The sequence below is a fragment of the Hordeum vulgare genome, chromosome 6H (assembly GCF_904849725.1).
Source record: "Hordeum vulgare subsp. vulgare chromosome 6H, MorexV3_pseudomolecules_assembly, whole genome shotgun sequence".
NCBI lineage: Eukaryota > Viridiplantae > Streptophyta > Magnoliopsida > Poales > Poaceae > Hordeum > Hordeum vulgare.
The window spans coordinates 55,214,708-55,235,697 of NC_058523.1; the positions used below are offsets into that span (position 1 = coordinate 55,214,708).

Here is a 20,990-nt window from a genome sequence, read left to right on the forward strand (position 1 = left end):
GTCTTCCTTCATTACAAACTCATCGGCCTTATCAAGTACCACTTCATAGTTGGACCGTTGAATGCTTGAGCTTCCCTTGTACAACACCATAATGTGCTCCCAACAGTCCTTGGCCAAAGTGAAGGGGCGCAAGTGAGGAAGATCTTCAGGTGGCACTGCGGACTGGAGAATAAACAATGCAGAGTGATTATATTGATTGTCCGCTTCTTCTCTTGGAGTGAGGTTGCTTGGGTCATGGGGATAATAGCCTTGCTCGATGATTCTCCATAAATTTGTTGAGTTGTGATTCAAACGAGACTTAATAGAAAATACCCAGTTAGCAAAATCACCTTTTACAAGCTTAGGAGGAGGGCCAACAGGATTAAGACGCGGTGTGGGAACCGGTCCTCCATAGACTAAGGGTGGTGGAACAATGCATAAGTCCCATTCCCATCATTTTCGAGAGGAGGGGAAGGTTGCATACCTTTAGCCGTTTCCCTAAAGGAATTGGCCTCCGAATCCGTGTTGGTGGGTTTAACCACCAACGCCAGTTCGGGAGAACTTTTAGTTCCCTCAATTAACTCTTTATGCATGGTCTTGACCTCGTTCGTCAAGGACGTCTTGAGTGCGGCCATAGCTGTATTCAAGTCGTCCCTTGTGATCGAAGTCAAGTCCATGGCCTCGGTTTGTGCACGGGGAACTCCCTCATCATCTTCCATACTCTTCGGGTGGTGAAACCCTTAATAAAGAGACGTGGCTCTGATACCAATTGAAAGGATCGATATGGTTGACTAGAGGGGGGGTGAATAGGCAACGACCACTTTTTAATTTATCTTAGCAAGTTAGGGTAAGCAACAAAAGGGTTCACTAAAATAACAACAAGAGGTGAACCTATATGATGCTAACAACAAAGATAATAAGACAAGTAAGAGATACACAACAACATAAGCATACACAATGTAAAGGTTAGAGATAACCACAAGTGCAACCAATGAAGACGAGGATGTGTTATCGAAGTTCCTTCCCTTTGACAGGAAGTACGTCTCCGTTGGAGCGGTGTGGAGGCACAATGCTCCCCAATAAGCCACTAGGGCCACCGTATTCTCCTCACGCCCTCACACGATTCGAGGTACCGTGATTCCACTATAGGTTCCCTTGAAGGCGGCGACCGAACCTTTACAAACAAGGTTGGGGCAAACTCCACACAAAGCTTGGAGGCTCCCAACAAGACCACGAAGCTTCACCACAATGGAATGTGGCTCCGAGGTGACCTCAATCGTCTAGGGTGCTCAAACACCCAAGAGTAACAAGATCCGCAAGGGATTGATGGGGGAATCAACTTTTCACTTGATGGAAGTGTAGATCTAGGCCTTCTCAACCAATCCCTAGAGAATCAACAAGTTTGATTGGCTACGGAGAGAGATCGGACACTTTTGAGCTTAGGGAGCAACAATGGAGCTTGGGAGGGTCAAAGGTAGGGTTCTAGAGCAAGAAGAACCCCTTATATAGTGGGGGAAAAATCCAACCGTTTTCCCACTCACAGCCCGAGCCTAGCGGTACTACCGCTGGCTGCAGCGGTACTACCGCTGGCACTCCAGGGGTACTACTGCTGGCTGCAGCGGTACTACCGCTGGGCCCATGGTAGTGCAGATGCACTACCGGGCCAACCACCGCCAAGAAAGTCTTCGCAAAAAGTCCGACGAAGTACAACCGCTAGGAAGGCGGTACTAATTTCCTGGAGCGGTACTACCGCCAGCACTAGCGGTACTACCGCTAGGCCCAGCGGTACTACCGCTAGGGATAGCGGTACTACCGTTGAGAGACCTTTTTGCTTAGAGGAGATAAACCAGAGGCGGGAGCCACTCCAAAGTTGGAGGGAAAGGGAAATGAGATAAAGTGTGTGCGTGCAAAATTGATTCCACCCAAACCTTTTCACTACGGGTCCCCTCTTAATAGTACGGCGTTCCTATGACTCAAAGAAAGAGAATCGTAGAGTACACCGTGCTTCTGTTCCATGGAAAGGGGGGCGAGTCGTCTTGTGCCGTTGACATGTGTTATCTGAAATCTTAACACACACGATTAGTCCTTTGCGGTACTGTCATCAATCACCAAAATTACTTAGGCATAAAATATTCCCTAACACGCAGTGGCTTCCTCATTTACATAATGTGAAATGCTTGTAAGGAAAGGAACCGCCGCATCTTCAAAGGCAAGAGACTGACCTACATCGAGGTGGCATATCCTGCCTACGAGGATATATCATAGAGAGACTTGGCCTTGAGGCCTCGAATAGTCCCAATACATGAGTAGTTAACTTGACTTCAATCAGAATCCTCGGGATCTTGTGGTTTCCGGCATGTCCCTTTTAAAACGTGTCACTCTATAAATATTTCACTCTCTTCTTAACGAAAAAGCAACGTTCATGTGGGTTCCCCAAAAACAAATTGGGGCCACACGTACGTCTCGAGCCCCCTTCGCTTCCTTCGTCTTGCGCGAGGCGATTAGGGGTTTTCTTCTTCCCGTCAGCGCAACCACAGTTTGACTTCGTCTTCTGTGGCCTTAGGGCGATGGAGACGTGGTGGATCTGGACCTTGTGGCGAGAGGGCTCCTACTTTTATTTTATGTATTCTTTTGTGTGTTCGTCTAGGGATTGTGTCCTGCTCGGAAAGGCGAAACACGGACTCACTGAAGTATTTCAAGATTTTTCTAGTCTAGCTTACCATCGGAGTGTGTGGAGGTGAGTCTCTCGCGGTTCTCACGGGATTTGTTCGGCCTTTGTCTTATGTGGATCTAATTGTATCCGGTCTTCATTCGTATGTGTTTGTGTGTCTTCACGTTAAATTTTTTTGATCTACATTTCTTGTCATTGGCAACGGTTATTGTTCTGATGCGCTGATTCTATTGTGCTTTAGCACGACGATTCCTGAACTTTTTATTAAAAAAGGTTTGTCCAGCTCGAATGAGGGAGTGATGATGACATCGGCGCACTTTTGACTCTCCCCACTGCGTAGCCGTCGTTAAGTGATTTATGGACCGGATGCAATTTTTTGCTTTTACTATTTTTTGTATGGTAAACGCTTCCATCCGGCGCACCGGCCGAACCGTTCGTCTGGTCGCGCGCTTCGCTGGCCAGGTGCATGCAACATTTTTTTCATCAGATTTGCTGCAACCATGTGTGAATTTGATACAAACGTTTTCCTTTTTGCTATGACCTGTCTATTCAAAAAGCTACATCCATGTTTGGTTGCAACTCGAGTTCGTTGGATTTTTGCTACAACCGGCGTTTTGACTTTTGCTTCAACCGTGTTATTTTTTGCTACAACCGGCATCATTTTTTGCTGCAACGGTTCATTAAAAAAAGGTGCATACACGTTCACATAGATATTTACTACAACCTACGTTTGACTTTTGCTACCACGCACCATCAGCTTCGTCTTTTTGCTACGATCACGTAGATATATTTTTTGCTACATTTTTTACAACCATTAACAAAAATTGCTGCATCACGAACGAAATTTGTTGCATTAAGAAAAAATTGCTTCATAAAGATCGCGCCCCACGTACAGCCGGCGGATCGGGCGGCCCGCACGCGGCCGGCCGGCGCGCAGGGCAGAGCATCGCCCTTTTAAGAAAAATAAAAAGTCAGCCCCATCAGTAGTGAACACGCCCCAGCTGTTTGCTCGGTCAGGTCACTTGGGCCCACCAGTCATACGCATGCTGGTATTGATACAGTAAACCAGATACGCAAATGCGTGTTCCGTCCGGCCTCTGTCCCTGCCACCGGCGGTTACTCTCTCCCCGCATGGCGTCGCCTCCTCCGCCGGCTCCCGCCGCCGCGGCCGCCCACAGCGTGTTCGTCTACGGCACCCTGATGGCGGAGGAGGTCGTGCGCGTCCTCCTCGGCCGCGTCCCGCCGTCCTCCCCCGCGCTCCTCCCCAACCAGTACGTGCGCCCGCGCGTTCCCCGCTCCTCCCTCTGCGCCCCCCTATCGCTCTTCTCACGTTGTTTTTGTCGCAGCCAGAGGTTCAGCATCAGGGGCCGCGTCTACCCGGCGATCCTGCCCGTCGACGGCAGCAAAGTCCACGGAAAGGTGCGTGCACACATCCCGCATGCTTGGTGTTCATTTTCTTAGTACTTTGTCCAGTGCAAGTTCAGATGTGAGCAATGCCGAGTACTGTCAGTAATGAACGGCTGAAGTGCAGAACGAGTGAAAATCTGTTCCTACCTCTGTGCTGCAGGTTTGGAAGGGGATAACCGATGGGGAGCTGGACGTGCTGGACATATTTGAGGATGAGGAGTATGCGAGGGAAGCTGTTGGCATCTCACTGACCGTAAGTCCATTCGCCGACCCAGGTCTCTGCTATGGCAGCCGGATTCATGCCGAAGCCGAACCGCAAAATTCAGTGGAATGTCCAGTTGAGATCAGTTATCCTGACACCCTTCTTCATGATTGAGCCCTCTGTTTGGAGGCACGCAGATAGTATTGCTATCAAGTGGTTTTGTTCTATCATGAAAGACCACTTTTCGTTTGGCATCCTAGAGTGCAATTCTTCACTAGGCTGTTCCACGGAAACAGGATTGAGCACTATGTTTGCAGGATTCGGCGGATACAATGATCGCCTATGCATACATATGGGGGAATGTGGATGATCCTGACCTCTATGGTGAATGGGATTTTGATGTGAGTATTTCCCTTCATGCTAATCTTAAGCATTGTTTTGTATATTGAATGAGGGGCAGGCAAACATCGCCACTATGGAACTCAGCGCATGCACCAATCTGGTGATTCTATGAGAAGCAAAGCTGTTGCAGCATATGTTTATTAAATTACATCTATAATGCTACTATTTGTTAAGCAGTCTCCATTTGCTTAGCTGACCCAACACTTCTGCTGATCAGAGTATCGGCACGAAGAATAACATCACTAGTTTTGCTAGCTCTAAGAAAAGCGCATGCTTGATTTCATGGAGTTCTCAATATTTCTGTAGTATCCATTCAAGCACTGACCTGTATTCTATGTGCAATCTGCAGGAATGGAAGAAAGTGCATTTGAAGGACTATCTCACAATGACACAAGATTTCAAGGAGGAACTGGAACAGCTTGAATCTGACACATGATTGAAGCTTGCCAATCATTCTTCCAAAAGGATTAATTCGCCAATGTATTGTACTTCCTACGTCCCAAAATAAGTGACTCAAAAATGACTAAACTTTGTACTATAGTTAGTACAAAATTAAGTCATTTTTGAGTTACTTATTTTGAGACGGAGGGAGTATGTGCTTTGTTCAACCAACTCTAATGTGAATTCTAAATAAGATATTCACCTGATTGCTAGCAACCTAACAAAAAAATAGTTTTCATATTTTGTGACCATAGACTTGAAGTGTTCAAGTGTACGCTTTCTCTGTGCTTTTTGGATCAGTCAATGCTGCTTGAGACACTTGCATGTGAAACAAATTAACTTGAATTTGTTTTGCTAAGTTGTACTAGCCCTTCTTTTGCCTGTTTATGCCATGTATTATCATGTTAAAAAATTCCCCACTGTACGTACCTATCAGTTACACTTTAATCCCCCTTGATCAATGGAAAGTTAATAAGTTCTGTCATAAAATTCAGCCAAACTAAGAGGTAGAGGAAGTCTTACTTTCGAAAAAACATGTGTAAGAGGTAGCCCTGGCAATGATCAACAAAACTCATCACTTTTTCAGTATGTCATGAAAGGTCAACAGGTCCATTTGTCGGATTTGGAACCAAATTTCACATGGGTGTTTGATAAGACCAAACAGTAGAACTACATAGAAACTTGTTATCGCAGTTTCATTTTTTAGTAAACCTAGCAGTTTCTGTTTGAGAATATTGACCTTAACAAGGGCTACACACAACCCAACAATAGTCCAGTACAAATGTTCTTCCCAAGAACATACTATCTTCAGATTTGCCTAACCCTCTGTCTCAGGTCTCTAACAACTCTGGGCAAGCTTTCAGTTCTCATTCCTACTACTCGTTTCAACTGATAAAACTACATATATATCCAAAAGAAAAGCTAATCTGAGGAGCATTTTCCCTCACAGCTATAAGCTGACGCATCTACACTACATGCTTCACTGCATTTCTTTTGCAGCTTTGATGATGGCTGTAATACACATGAATCCGTAATGGCGAAGACAAATAGTGAGTACAACAACTAACCAACATGTTAAAATGACAGCTATGTGAATGCACCTCTAAGTCAGGTCATTCGAATTGGTCATAGGGGCCGATGGAAGGGTTCCCGGAGTTCTGGTCGTAACGAGGCTTCCAAGTATTCCCTCCATCTGAGCTGCTGCAAGCCTGGTTGGGCAGGACATTGCTCCCCAAATCACCATCCAGGCTCATCTTTTGCACTTCTTGAGGGGATAGGATCCTAATGCACTTAACGCAATTCACAAACTCCCTGCATCATCCACATGAAAAAAAATTAGGGAAGCAATCAGTAGAATCTCCCATCATGAACATTCATCTGCACATCCTATATGCACCAACACAAACTTATAGATGTATGAAAAGAGGACAGTGGCACCAAACACATTCTTTTCTAGTTTTTTTCTTCACGCATTTATGTTTCAGTCATGTCAGCATCCTGGATGATCCTGTTTCACATTCCTAAACATCTCTACATGTGTACTTTTGACAACCTTTATTTGGTGCGGGAGAATTCGAGACCGGGAGTTCAGAAATTCACATAAACACATGCAGAAAGACAGATGGACTTACTCCCATGGGTCATCACCAAGAAGTAGGACGTCGTCCTCATGATCTGTGTAGACTAGCTTCCAACCTATTCTCTGTCGGTCTTCAAGTTGCCCCTCTATACCAAACATGCGGGCCAAAGCTTGATTCAGTTCTCCATATCCAGAGAACCTACCAATGTCAATGGACCGGCCAACAGCTCCACGCTTGTACACCTAAAAGACACAGTTTAAAGCTAAGTACAAAAGGGGGAAGCATACAACAAAGAAAGCATACTCTAAAGAGATTATGGCTCCATAATGAGCATGGCCATAGGAGGGCCCCGATTTCCAACTGACCCTTTAACAAGCTTTTAGAGCTCTATGTGCCTATGTGTGACCATCTCATCCACCATACATAGAATTATTGTCTTACAACATATATCTCACGCAATCAGTTCTTATCTGAACCATCAACCACCATTTCAAACTTTATTACATGACAGAATGTAAGATTTATCTTGGCTAAACTGTACCTTTGCTAGACTATAATTGTTCTTGGTGCATTCCTTTTGTTTTTTACCCTTTTACAGGCAATTACAGTGACATTACTTGATACTAGCTTCTGGATCATAACTTAGTTTTCAGATAATCATGTTCTTAAATTACCTCAGTGTGGGGCTTCATTTTACTATTTCGTAATATGTGCACCACACAACATGTACTGCCTTGAAAATCATACTATCAATACGATAAGCACATAATAGAAAGAGAAAAACCTTGGTGAATGTACGCATCCTCTGTGGTGGAGCGGCAGGAGGCCAAGAATTTCTGTTCATTAAGGCGCCATCATTAATTGCAGAATCGATGGAATTAAAAGCCATATCTGATTGACCAAATGACTGTGAAACCATGGAGGTTGATATCTCTTGACGGGCATCCTTTTGCATCCGGTAGTTGTTCTCATCATCAGTTGAGAAATGATTCTGATACTTCACAGAATCAAGTGCATTTTCCAACAAGCCTTCTGTTTCCATAGGAAACCCTAATGGGCCATCACTGTTCATCCCAAAGAGGGCACTGTTACTTGGGTCCACACCTTGAATTTCTACATCAGGAAGTTCATCTTTGAACATCTGGTGCTGGTTGAAATTAGAAGTGGCGAAACCTTGGTGCAGAAGTCCATCTGATTGTGAAGGCCATAATGAAGTTGCTGACGAAGCTGTTTCCAGGTTGTCTGTTGGCAGTGCATTGTTCATAAAATTTTGAAGGCCGGACACAACATTTGGTAATTTTGAGGAGATCGCACTTGACTTAACACTATTATTTAACTTTGGCAATTCCTTGGTCGTTACTGGAGTTACTGATACAGCTTCAATGGGGGTCAGAATTGACATCTGAGCAGTAGAGTGTGGCACCTTCTCTGTGCTGATTTTGCAATGCTCATTCCTGCCAATGGTTGGCTGTGCAAGATGGCTGCCATTAGCTGTAGAAGGGGATGTTGAGCAAGAAGGTATTTCTTCTGTAAGTGCAGATTGTGCAGCACCGGGAACTATCATAGTGTTACCAGTTTTTGGGATCACACTGGTGGAAGAGATCTGTGGAAAGGCAGCTTCTGACACATATGTAGGTGCAACTTGTTTCTGTGAAGGCTTCTGCTGTTGCTGCTCTTGCTGAATGGGCGGTGGCAGTTGTGTTGTCTGCAGTGAAGAAGTTCTGCAGTCTTGTTGGGGCATCACTTGTTGTTGGGCAAGTGAATGTGAATTCGACAACTGCTGTTGCATTTCTACAAGAAAATTTTGCTGCTCTTGGATTATTGGTAATCGTGAGAGTGTAACTGCGGATTGTGACATCAGTGACTGCTGCTGTAGTTTCTGTAACAGCTGCAAGTGGAGTTCCTGATCAGACAGTTGTGTTTGCTGACTTGCCAGATTAGCTAGCTGCCCAGGCAACTTATTTAGCTGCTGCTGCTGCTGCTGCTGTAACTGTTGGTGAAGTAAAAGCTGTTGCTGCTGCATTTGCAAATTCTGGTCCTGCAGTTGATGAGACTGAAGCAGGTGTTGGCCACTGGCCCCATGCTGGTTTTGAGTTGGAGATGGTGGTGGTTGTTTTTGTTGCTGCATCTGATTCTGGAGAATTACTTGTGCCTGGACAATATTAGTTTGAGCCTGGGCCTGGCTTAGGGGAATTGCTTGGATACTGGACTGCTGTTGCCTCTGCTGATCTTGCTTCTGATCTTGGTGATTTCTGATGGCACCTAGTTGATTCAATGGAAGTGCTGCATTTGACAAATCATTAATAGGTTTCATTTGCTGATGGAGCTTGGGAGGATTAAACTGCATGCTATTCTGTTGTAGTATATGGTTCTGCATATATAACTGCCTTGCAAGATCGGCAGCACCAATATTTTGCATCGCAGGGTTACTCGCAGATCGGAGATACTCGGACTGCATTGATGTGCTAGCTAATGAGGAGCTCTGCTGCCGGTTCATGTTCATCCACTGAACCAAACTCAGGCCGGGCATTGTAGCGCTCTGGGTTTGAGGGTCCTTTATGCATACCTCCTCACCAAGCCAAGGCATTGCTCTCTTGAAAAGATTTTCCATCTCTAATGACTCATCATCTGTTAATTCAAATTTAAAAGAGCATGAAGCATGCAAATCATCGGAAATGGTATGGTAATATGGTATAAGTTTGCATTCTCCAGTTTATTAAGAACTGTAGCAAGCATCCATTTACAGACACATTTCAGTTCAATCTACTACTAACAAAATACTACCTCTGTATAAAAAATAAGAAGTTTTTGTAGGCTAAACAAAATACTATCTCCGTATAAAAAATAAGAAGTTTTTGTAGGCTAAACAAAATACTACCTCCGTATCAAAAATAAGACGGTTTTGTAGGCTAAACAACCGTCTTATTTTTGATACGGAGGTAGTATTTTGTTAGTAGTAGATTATCCCTTGATGCAGTTTTGATCTTTGTGTCTAATGACATGTTAAAATATGCAGGCAAAGTTATCTGTATGGCTCTATATTCACATGCTTCTTTTGATGTACTTGCTGGAATACCAAGAAAATAAGTATATTGTGCTCCACAAAAGAAGATAAAAAGTACCAAAAGTAGCGAACCACCAATTCACCATAGTCTATATGAACCTTTGCAAGGCCCCCAACATGAAGTTAACATAGTGTTTTGAAGAAATTCACTGTCTTTTTTTACTGTAAGAAATTCACTGTCTTTGTCATAGTAACACCAGACATACCTAATTGCCTAGGGCGCTTCACACCGAAAAATGGCTGTGGACATATGAAAAAGGGAGCAGCAAGCGGTTCGATCTCCCAGATTGATACTCTGTTCCTCCTTTCTCCTGCAGCCGACTCGTCCCACCCAACCTATCAGATAAAATCAAATCAGTGAATGAGAAAGAAAAATGGATAAAGAACACAGTGGCAACAGCTAAAACTTGGATGGTGTTCATAAATCCAACCTGTAAGCTACGCCACTGGGAATTTTTCCATCTCACTGGATCTAGATCACTTATTCCAGTTATCGTACCCATGTACCTGAAAAGTGTAGATGGTTTAGTTAGCTAATTTACTACCAGTAACTTAGCCATGAATATCGTCACTTATATTTGAAAATGTAACAAAATGCATGACTTGTCAGGAAACTTTGAGCTTTAGAGAGAAGAGTCCGCATGGGTAATTTGACATACCGTCTTGTTCCTAATTCCTCGGTCTCGCACATCATGCGGAAACGCATCCCCAAAGAGATCTGATTACTATACATTGCCTTCTGGTATTTGGCAAATGGGATAACAAATTCAGTAGGACTGGCCCTGAAAGTCCATAGTTCAAAACATAGTTATGATGGTTACTGGATTTATACGGAAGCTACTAGGTAATTAGCATGATCATTGAAACTAAACCACAGATTTAGAAGCTCACCTAGGATTATAAAATATGGTAAATGGGCTGGTGTTGGCAGAAGCATGTGCAGCTGCAGCAAGGACCCCTATATGCATACTGTCGCTTGAAAGGACCGAAGACGATATGTTTGTGGGTTGTCGGTTAGCGCGTCTGATTCCCAGTAGAAGTTGCTGTTTTTCATCTCTGGAAGGTAGCACATAAAACACAATGTGGCATTTACTTTTCCAGTTTGGTTCTTTATTTCAAACTATCTGTTGCTAAATATTCTAGGATGAATCGATATAGGCTTTCAGAAGATGGAAGGAAGCATGGTCATTTACCTAACAAATATGACAGAATCACCAGCAAATAGCTTCTTGCCGCTCACAAAGAGGCTCCAACCAGTAGTAAGTAAATGTCTTTTGGGCTGACCTGATTATTACAAAGCACAATGATATTAGTCAAACCCCAACCGTACCCGATTATTGCAGCAGAAAGAAGCTGTACTCAATTGTGCTACATTTCATGTACCCCGAAATATATGGCGGAATGTCCACACATTGTCATGTATATCTCTGGCCTGCAACTCTTGGCACGGAGGCTGCAACGAGAAATCCTACAACAGAGTAACGAAATGAAGATGTGACCATGATACCGTAGTTTTTGTCACGGAAAAGCCTGGAAATCTGAAGCGTGCTTACCAGGGAAGGGAATATCTTCTCCGCGGCACGGCGAGGCACAGAGAAGCCTCCGTGTGTGCTTGTATCGCTCGCGGTGAGCGTCTTGCAGAAGAACTCCATCTGTGGCCTCGCTTGTCTTAGTGCAAGCTCTGACAGCTGCAACGCCTCTTTTGCATACTGATAAAAACACATGATCAGGGGCAACACAGGGATTAAGGCATTGGAAACATGCAGAGCAATTTTTGGGGAAAACCTGCAGAATTCAGATGCTTACTGTATTCACTGGCTGAAGAGTCATCTGCGCATACACCTCATCAGTGTCCGGATCTGCCTGAAAAATCAAGAAACAACATCTTCTCAGAATTCGCGATCGCGGGCGCACCATGTCGAACAGTATGGGCAACCAGGCTGTTAGATTACTTGCAAAGTGACGCTGTGCAGAAGACATATCAGCTTCGAGGGAAGGTTGGGGTAGCTCGGCACGTGCGCTTCGACATCCTTTTGCATAGAAGCTGCAACCTGAACCAGACACATGCCAAGTCCAAGTAAGTTCCCTTTTATATTTCGAATATGAAGGGTAGCGACCATTTTACTATTGAATAAAGTTCATCCATGTAAAAGGATAAGAACAACATTTTCAAACTGTGAAGCAATGGATAGGAAAAAAAATGAGGCGGCTAAACCAAGTAGCAGGTATTGTGGACAAGGGTTTTCCAAAAACAAATCCAGCTGCTTTCTGTACACGTAGTGCATTGGCATCCTTCCTAGTACCCATCATTTACATTGCTAAAACTTTCGATTGAAAAAAAAAAGAATTATCGCATGGAATGATTGAGGAAGTACAAGCATTCAAACATGCTGCCCTTTGTATATACCAACTTTCTGCAGCTTCCCTAAAAAATGAAATGAAAAAGTATTTTTGAAGTGCAGAAAGTGCAGCCTCATGAGTGAACTCCTTTTAGATGAACTCTGCATGCATAGGTACACTGCTAAAGTGTTCCCCCCACATATCATCATGGGCAACACAGCCAATGTTCCACAAACATTAAAAAACAAATTTTTTTTGCTCAACTTTTTAAAAGGGGAGCACGGCAGCAGAATTAGGGAGTGATCTTTGCGGAATCTATCAAGAAGACCGTAAGCATACCAGCTGAAAATCTTCCTGAAAGCAGGCTGTTTTTTCAGTGCAGAATCAGTGGAAGGTGCAACAGAAATCAGTACCATAAATGCAAAGAAATACTACATGGATGCATGTTGCATGTACCAAACCTGTTAACAAGAAAACAGTACTCCTATCCTATGCAAGACACCAAAAGCCAACAAAAAGAAATGAAGCAAGTAGGCCCAAAGCTCCCAACCACTCCTCCAATAACCCAAGAATACTACTACTGGCTTGAGATAGCAATTAGTAGTAGCAAGCAAGTATAGCCCAAAATGCAATATATCCATGATAGCATCTTCTTTTTCTGTGTGGGAGAATCAGTATACCATGTTATGAACCCTCTTGAACTTCAAAGGATTCTCCCATCCCATGGCAGATTAAATAAAAAAAAACATTTTTTTATAAAAAAAAAATCAAATGCTTGCTCTGAAAAGATTTATAGAGCAGGGAATCGATTTAGTTGCAAGCACACACGATGTTATCATTCAAGAAGAGAACCATGGGGAGTGTAGACTGTAGAGCGCTGTGGAAATGGCTCCAACATGCGGCGTCCGGCAAGAAAGTCTGGCTCACCTGCTCGCTGTGGCCTTGGGGGAAGTAGACGACGAGGCTGCCCACCGGCGGCAGCGACACCAGCGGGCCCGCGCAGGCGTGCCACAGCTCCCCGTTGATCGCCGGCGCCTTCCGCTCCCCTGCGCCCGCCGCCGCGTCAGCGACCGAGAAAAGGAGAGACGACCCCTTCCTTTTCTACAAGCCGTGCCACCTCCGCCTCGCCGGAGCGCGGGGAGGGGCCGGAGAAATGCGCGAAAAGCAAGAAGGAAGTGACGAGTACCTTCGCTCGGAGCGGAAGCACCGACGACGGCGGAGCTCGCCGGCGACTGCGCCATGGCCGCCTTCCACGCGGGAGCTTGCTAGCTTCGGCGGCTCGCGCGCATGGGTCACGGAGGAGCGCGCGCGGCGCCGAGCTCTTCTTTTTTCGCTCCTTTCCGCCGTCTGGGTCCCGGTCGCCGGCTGGCTGGATGGCCGGCCGGGCTCTTCCACAAAGCTGCCGTGCCCCAGCGAGCGGCGGCGGCGCCCCCGTCCCGACAAGCTAGACTAGAAGCAGCAGCAACACGGAGGCCAAGGACCCCGTCTAGTCCTACTAGTAGAGAGAGAAGGAGCTAGAGAGAGAGAGAGAGGGAGGGGTGAGAGTTGTGAGCTGCTGCAGCTGAGGTCTCTGGGCTTTGCTGTCGCTGGTTGGTGCGTCGTGTGTGCTGCTGCCTGTCGGGAGTTAAAACCGAGACGCTTCTTCTGTCTCTCTCTCTCTCCTCTTTGTTTTTTATACTCCGTTTTACTCTGATGAAGTGAGGCTCGAGGGGGGAATGGGAATCGCAGTGGAGGGAGGGAGCTCCGCTTGCGGCTTTTCGGGAGCCATTTCGTGCTTTTCCTAGTGTTTCAGGAATTATCCCTTCTTTTCAGAAAAGGGGCAATAATACCAACTCCCATCTGTGGGCCTTTTTTTTATTCGACGGATTGCTGAAGGGTTTTTACAAAAAAATCATGCACTCGAACCTATTTTCTTCGTTTCTAAATATAGGTTTTTTATAGATTTTATTGTTGACTACATACATATGTACTCCCTCCGTTCCTAAATATAAGTCTTTTTAAAGGTTTTATTAGGACACTACATACGGAGGTATATAGACATACTTTATAGTATAGATTAACTCATTTTGCTTCGTATATAGTCACTTAGTAAAATATCTTAAAAGATTTATATTTAGAAACAGAGGGAGTATATTGGAACGGAGTAAGTACATTTTCCTGTGTACAGTCAAACGGCCAATATTAATCATGTACTTGTATTGAAAATGATATAACATTGCATTCTTTGTCTCCTCTATTCCCGTGTTTTACAAACGGGGACTAATCTTCGCCGGCGCGCCGGCCCAAACTTTCAGCCGGTCGCGCGCGAGCCGCAGGATCCATCAACCTCGCGTCGTCCGCACCGTTGGATCCGCATGTAACATTTTTTCCCCTATGCAGCAAAATTGCGATGCAATGCAGCAATTTTTTTAACGGTTGCAACAAAAAATAAAATTTGTAGCAAAAAAAAATATCTACGTGATCGTAGCAAAAAAAAAAAAACTGATGGTACGTGATAGCAAAAGTCAAACGTCGGTTGTAACAAATATTTATGTAACGTGTATGCAACTTTTTTAGTGAACGGTTGCAGCAAAACATGATGCCGGTTGTAGCAAAAATTAACACGGTTGTAGCAGAAAGTAAAAAACATCGATTGTAACGAAAAATCCGACGAACTGGAGTTGCAACCAAACGTATATGCAACCTTTTTACTGGGACAAAAAATAGTAAAAAAAAACGCTTGCAGCAAAAATAACGCTGCTTGCAACATATTTAGACGAAAAATGTTACATCCATTGATCAGAGAAGCGCGCGGGTGGGAAAAATGTTGCAAGGGCCCGCACGCGAGGGGCTACCGGCGCGTCGCGGGTGGGAAACGATTCCCTTTACAAATCAAGCGAACCAAATAAGCCATACAAAACAGAATATCTGCACGACCAGCATTTTGAGAGACTTTAAGGGCTCTTTTGATTCAAAGGGATTTTATAGAATTTTTAAAGGGCTACAATCCATAGAAAGTTTGTCGTTTGATTCCCAGGTTTCAATCCTATAGGGTTTTTTCCCCTATGGAATCCAGTGTATAGTGTACCACGTTTCAATGAAAATCTAGCATACCTTCTCTTTTGAATTTCATTGGAATCCAGTGGCATCAAACACTTTATGTAAAATTTCCAGGATTCAAATGTACGTATCAATCAAATTCTATATTTTTTTCTATTTCTGTGTTTTGAGAATCCTACAAATCAGCGAGGGCTTTAAAGCATCTTCAACAAAGGCGTCGAAAATCATGCACGGGGTAAAAACCGTTGTTTTGATGGGCGAATGGCCGTGTGGAGCGCGGGCCTGCGCGCCATTTTTTGGCGTGCATCGACAAGCGCACGCCATAATTCTGCATCGCGTCCGTGCTCATCAACAACCCATTCCCTCCCGCGCTTTCTCCTCTTGCTTTCTTCCCACGCTCAGTCGCTGTCGCGCCTTCTCCCTCGCCTCTTCCAGCGCCTCGTTGTTGCCGCGCCCCGCCCTACTGCTGCGCCCCTGGAGAAGCTCAGAATTCCGTGGCATCCGCACATGTCTCTCCGGCGTATTTTACGTGATCCGCTGCGGTGATATGCGCCTCGAGCTCGGCACGTTCAAGACCGTCCACGAGGCTGTCCGCGCGTACAACACGGCGGCGTGGCACCTCGGGCGGCTTAGGGTGCAGATGAACTTCCACGACGTGTTCACATGCGAGCAGGCATAGGATGTCGCGCCTCCCACGCGTCTGGTCGCCGAGAGGGACGAGGCCGCCATGGCGGAGTGGTGCGCGCGCTTTCCGAAGGATGTTGCCGTCGAGAACGAGTTTTGGGCGCAGAGGAGGGCGGAGCGAGTTGCACGTCGCTAGGACAAGCGTCGTCGCAAGACACTGGCGATTTCCCACATAGGCAACCCGGAGACGAGCTGGGACTCGATTGGATGATTCTTGGTGGGAGGACGCGCTTCTTTCTAGGTGTAATTTTATTTTATTAGCATGTTTTATGAATTTGAATTTGCTTATTAGTTTGAATTTAAATTTTAATATTTGTCGATGAACTATTTTTGTTAATTTATTATTTTGTGTATGTTTGAACGCACAATTTATTTTTATCACACCCATTGCATTACTACGGCGCGTTAGATGTTGCAGCGTCTAAGAAAGCTATAACACACGCGTGCTAAAACGCTATTTCAACGTCTAGAATTTTTGTTAACGCGCCGCGCAACAGCGAGTCTTTTGGAGATGGTCTTAGTAAAAAGAGCAACAAAGCCGCTAGTTCTTGGTTATTTCTCCAAAATTGCGCGCAACTGGACTTTACATTACAGTATGAATATGTCAACTCTAGGAAACATTGCGGCAGTTTCACTGCTATGCAGACAAGCATCGATGATCGGAGACTGTGGCTGGTATAAACACCACTGTAGGGCAGAAAGTTTGGTCGTCACCGAGTACTTTGACATATAGACTGTGTTGATAAAAAAACATTAAAAAAAACACGCATGGGTATGGACTAGCGGCGGGACGGAAAACGGCTCCCATATTACCATGCGTGGGGACCTTGCCGTGTGAGGATATCGAGTGAAGAGCTTAATTTGGAGAGTATAAGATGTACGGACTTCCATAAACATTGTTTGTGTCCTTTGTTTCTTATTAGGAGTATTACTCGATCCGTTTTAAAGTACTCCTTTCGTCACAGTTTAGAAGGTGTGCTTAAATTTACGTTTATTTTTACAATATAGAAGATTTAGGACACATTTCATTTACTCCTAGCAGCTAATTAGTATTCCGTTATACTACTTCTATATGCATGTCTAGTATGAATGTTATTTTTCAGTCCATCTTACAACCAATCAATAATCATCTAGGTTCCAGAAAATTTACAAGCATGTCTTCTAAATCGTGACGGAGGGAGTATAAGACATTTTAGAGATTTTGATGTAAACTTTATACGGATAGCATCACGATCCTATATAATTCATGTTAAAGTCTATAAAAAGACTTATATTTAGAAACAGACAGTGGGGAATCGGAGTATATCTTTTTGCAATCTATATACTCTTACTTGTGCAATTATCTCGGGTAGAGATTGCATTATTTTCTTGTCTTCATGTAATTTATTTAGCTTTGCATATCTTGTCTTGTTGGCGCAACTAGTTAACCCTAGTTGATTTAGGTTTTGATCTTGTGAAAAAAAATTCTAGTTATTTTCTGCAACTAAATTAGTCCTAAATTGTAACAAAATTTAAAATGCCTGGAAGCGTTTTGGCTCACGGAAGCATTTTCTTGCGCATGAACTGTAAGTTCGAAAAAGATAGTAAAAAGATTTAAAAAACTGATTTTTTTTAAATGTGCGTGTTAGTGTCGCGAGCATGCTTGATAATTTTCATGCGAAACGGAGCATCAATGTTTCATTGGCGAAAAAAACAAATTTGATGTTTAAGCTGATTTTTTTCTTTTGCACAAGCCAAAATTCTTCACCTTTTTGCCTAAATATTTACAGGTAGCATTTGGGTGTGACTATGAACACATAAAATTTCTGTTGGGCTATTTTTAACATTTCAAATATTATTTCCGCGTGTTCCTTCCAGGAACCGAATTGAATTTCCGCTATTCGCACACCCCATTCCATTACTGTGCAATATCCTAGGTCTCTCTTGCTTTGGCTCTACCGGCTGGAGGGCAAGATTGTTAGCTAGTGGTTCAGCGTATGGAGACACATTTCTTTTCTATGGTATAAATTAACCACTACATGCTTCATAATTTTTGGGTCATGGGTTAAATATAGAGTGAATTGTAGATGTAGATTTTCCTCTATGAAGGATTCCCAGAGTCACTCTTTTGAGGTAGAGGAAATCGCCATCGCTATGCTCAGACTGCTAATGCTATTTTCAGTGCTTTGAGAGCAAGTATAATAGGATGATGTAGGCGGGCTGTAAGACTTAAAATAATATATTTGTGATGAGTTGAAAGAGAGAGAAGATGAGAGAGAAGAGAAGCGGGCTACAAACTAACAACCGGCTGTAACACGTGCTCCTAGGCACTTTGTGAGAGAGGATGGTGGGCCTTGTATCAATAAAGTAGCACTTATTTACATCTATTATTATACTTGTGGGCTATAAGCTTGGCTATAGATGACGTGTCAACATCATATAGCCAGCAGCTGGCTGTACTATTAACCATGCTCTGAGGGATGTGGTGTTTGAGTCTATCGTGCCCCTCGGTAACGCCCATGAGGTTTTGACAAAGCTTTAAAATAGATACGATGTTTCCAAGATTTACAAAGATGATCACTTGTTTTCATGGTCATTGATTGAGGATTGCTCGATGACTTCCACCTCCCACCATATGGTTTTCCTGAACCGCGTACACTTTGCTAACATGTGACCAACATGTGTATGCAATGTATGTTTAAATGAAATGTGTTACATATTTGTGTAATGTGCTTCATTACCACAGACACCTTACTAGTGCTAAGTATAGAGAACAATGCCTTCTCTTGTGACCAAATAGTTGTTGAATCTGAATCCGTTCAACCTCTAGTTTGTGACAATTATCAAATGTTCACAGTTGAATTTCACCCTTTTGGTGTAAAAAAAATCTGGGTTTTACTAGTCCTGCTAAACAAGCCACCTCGGACGTCATCCCCTAGGCGCTCCTGACAAATATTAATAGAGCTACTGACAGGTAACATTGATTAAGTGTTAGTTATCTTATTCTAAGCTAGGAGTAGCTAGGATATAAAACGCCTCCACATGGAATTTGAGGGATATCCATTCCCCGTGCATCACCCAAGAAAGGAGGTTGGAAGAACACCGAAGTCTTCGACCCACATTTGTATATACATCATGATCGATGTCACTATGACTAAACTATCCATGCAACCGGACCTATAGCTACAATAATTGTACCGATTGTGCACCAAAAACATACCACCACTCTATCAGTACATAGTATATTTCTTAATTCTCCCTCTTTGCGAGAGGGGAGCTGATTGATCAGGCATGCTTAATTACTACTTCTTCAATCTAGAATTACTTATCGTAGAAATAGATAAAATAAATGTATCTAAAATTAAAATACGTTTAGATACATTCATTTCTCTGACAAGTAATTTCGGACAAAGGGCAGCTAAAAAAAAATCCGGACAAAGGGAGTATGACCATATTAAGTTTACTTTCCAAAGTGATCTGTGGCAGCTGAGATTACATCATAACACGATGCTCACAAGAAACATTTGTGTATTGTTTGACATTTTAATACATTTGACTCCCGAAATACATGAAACGAAACGAAAGCAACACTTACCTTACTATTATGGATAGTTCGATACCTCTATTGTGCTTTTATGGATATTGTACTATTTACTCCCTTCGTTGACTATCAGCTTGACAAACAAAACACGAGTGATGTGCCATAAATAATGGTATATAATTTTTATTATATGCGACTCGTATACTATATTTGGTCAGTTTGATAACTGATTTTCTTGGAGAAATTGTCAACCAAAGTTAAAACATGAAATTCAGGGGCACTATTATATAATATAAATAGATAGAAACAGAAGAAGTAGTTTATACAGAACTGAACAGAAAACATGTAGAGCAGACACCGCAGGACATAATTATCATAATAATCCAAGAGGTATTTGGACTCTCAACCGCGAAAATGATATAGAAATCCACACAAACAGGAAACAGCGCACCTAAATACGTACTCCCACGTAATTGTCTAGTCGGTGTAGGGGCGTCATTAGCCACGCACAGACGGAGACGAGGTGCAACACTGCTATAGGCTGACGGTTGGACGTGAGAGATCTTGCAGTTGGCTAACCATCCAATTTAGTTAAGCTGTCCAAATTAAGGAATCGCACGCAACGATAATACGGGCCGATCGGTCGAGCTTGACGTATATGTGTCCAATCCAGCTAATGATCCAGCTGGCTCGTACTACCCACCTGATTTGCTAGGTAGGGCATTGTAGCTCTTGTGTGTGTCCGTACGTCCATAGCAACCGCCGCTTCTCCCTGTTTATATGCTGAACTGGTTTAATTTAGTGTTTTATAAAAGTTGCAGTGGGGCTTTGCCCCTGCTGTTCCGGGTCAAAAAATAAAAACGATGAGACGCGATAAGAGCATCTATAACCGGACGTCTCAAATCCTTCACAAATGTTCGGTCGGACGACCTGGTTAAGAAAAAACAATTTAGATGGACGCCTCAAACCGGCTTCAAATACTTGAGGGCGCCCGTGCGCGTCCGTTATGTCGAACCCGGTCCATGCTGGTCCACCGACTTTACATATATTTGTCTCCATCCGTTCCCAAACCAAACTCTACCCACTCCATTTCAGTCCACACAACTCCACTCCGCTACCCAAGCTTCCGTCCAGAGATCTTCGCCCTTCTCCGACATGACAAGTAGCGGATCTGACTCTGATCAATTTGGATCCGTGGACTGGGGTGTCGTCCCGTGCGGGTTGGAGGAGGCAATGACCGTCCCCATTGCCATCCGCCGCTCCAGATAGAAATGTGCCCAACCGACGACAAGATCAGTCCGACGCGAGTCCATTGCATCGGTGCATCAGGCGCTCGAATCCTTCGAGGTTGGATCATCACGATCCTACCGGGACCCACGACTGCATCTAAAGAAGCGACGGCAGAGGGACACACTCGCCCTCGCCCTAGAGCAGAACCGGGTTGTCCGTGATGGTCGAAGTGTCCATCCAGCCTCCTCCCTTCCAAGGAGTGACGGGTTGGACAACTCTGACAAAGAGCATACCCGTCTTGATCCATACTGTATTTTTAACTACTACTTTCCCGAGAAGCACAACAAAGACACCGTTTGTAAAAGAAATATGTATTATTATGGGTTAACTGCTGCTGCTACATGACTTCAGAAATGTCGCCGTCCAATGCT

The 20,990-nt window shown here is 44.0% G+C and overlaps 2 protein-coding genes across 2 annotated transcripts; one reads left to right on the forward strand and one right to left on the reverse strand.

Annotated features, from left to right (window-relative positions):
- The first annotated feature begins 3,705 nt into the window (after nt 1–3,705).
- LOC123406242 (AIG2-like protein D) lies at nt 3,706–5,460 on the forward strand. The gene is made up of 5 exons (XM_045099729.1): nt 3,706–3,921; nt 3,997–4,069; nt 4,218–4,310; nt 4,577–4,660; nt 5,011–5,460. The coding sequence occupies exons 1-5, from the start codon at nt 3,728–3,730 to the stop codon at nt 5,095–5,097; spliced, it is 531 nt and encodes a 176-aa protein (XP_044955664.1). The 5' UTR covers nt 3,706–3,727; the 3' UTR covers nt 5,098–5,460.
- A 312-nt stretch (nt 5,461–5,772) lies between these two features.
- On the reverse strand, nt 5,773–13,747 carry LOC123406241 (auxin response factor 5-like). Its single transcript, XM_045099728.1, has 14 exons — nt 13,273–13,747; nt 13,014–13,132; nt 11,699–11,797; nt 11,553–11,609; nt 11,300–11,455; nt 11,130–11,214; nt 10,940–11,030; nt 10,638–10,802; nt 10,406–10,528; nt 10,178–10,253; nt 9,953–10,082; nt 7,467–9,310; nt 6,734–6,924; nt 5,773–6,413 (listed from the first exon to the last, which is right to left on the reverse strand). The coding sequence occupies exons 1-14, from the start codon at nt 13,325–13,327 to the stop codon at nt 6,215–6,217; spliced, it is 3,390 nt and encodes a 1,129-aa protein (XP_044955663.1). The 5' UTR covers nt 13,328–13,747; the 3' UTR covers nt 5,773–6,214.
- Nucleotides 13,748–20,990: the final 7,243 nt, after the last annotated feature.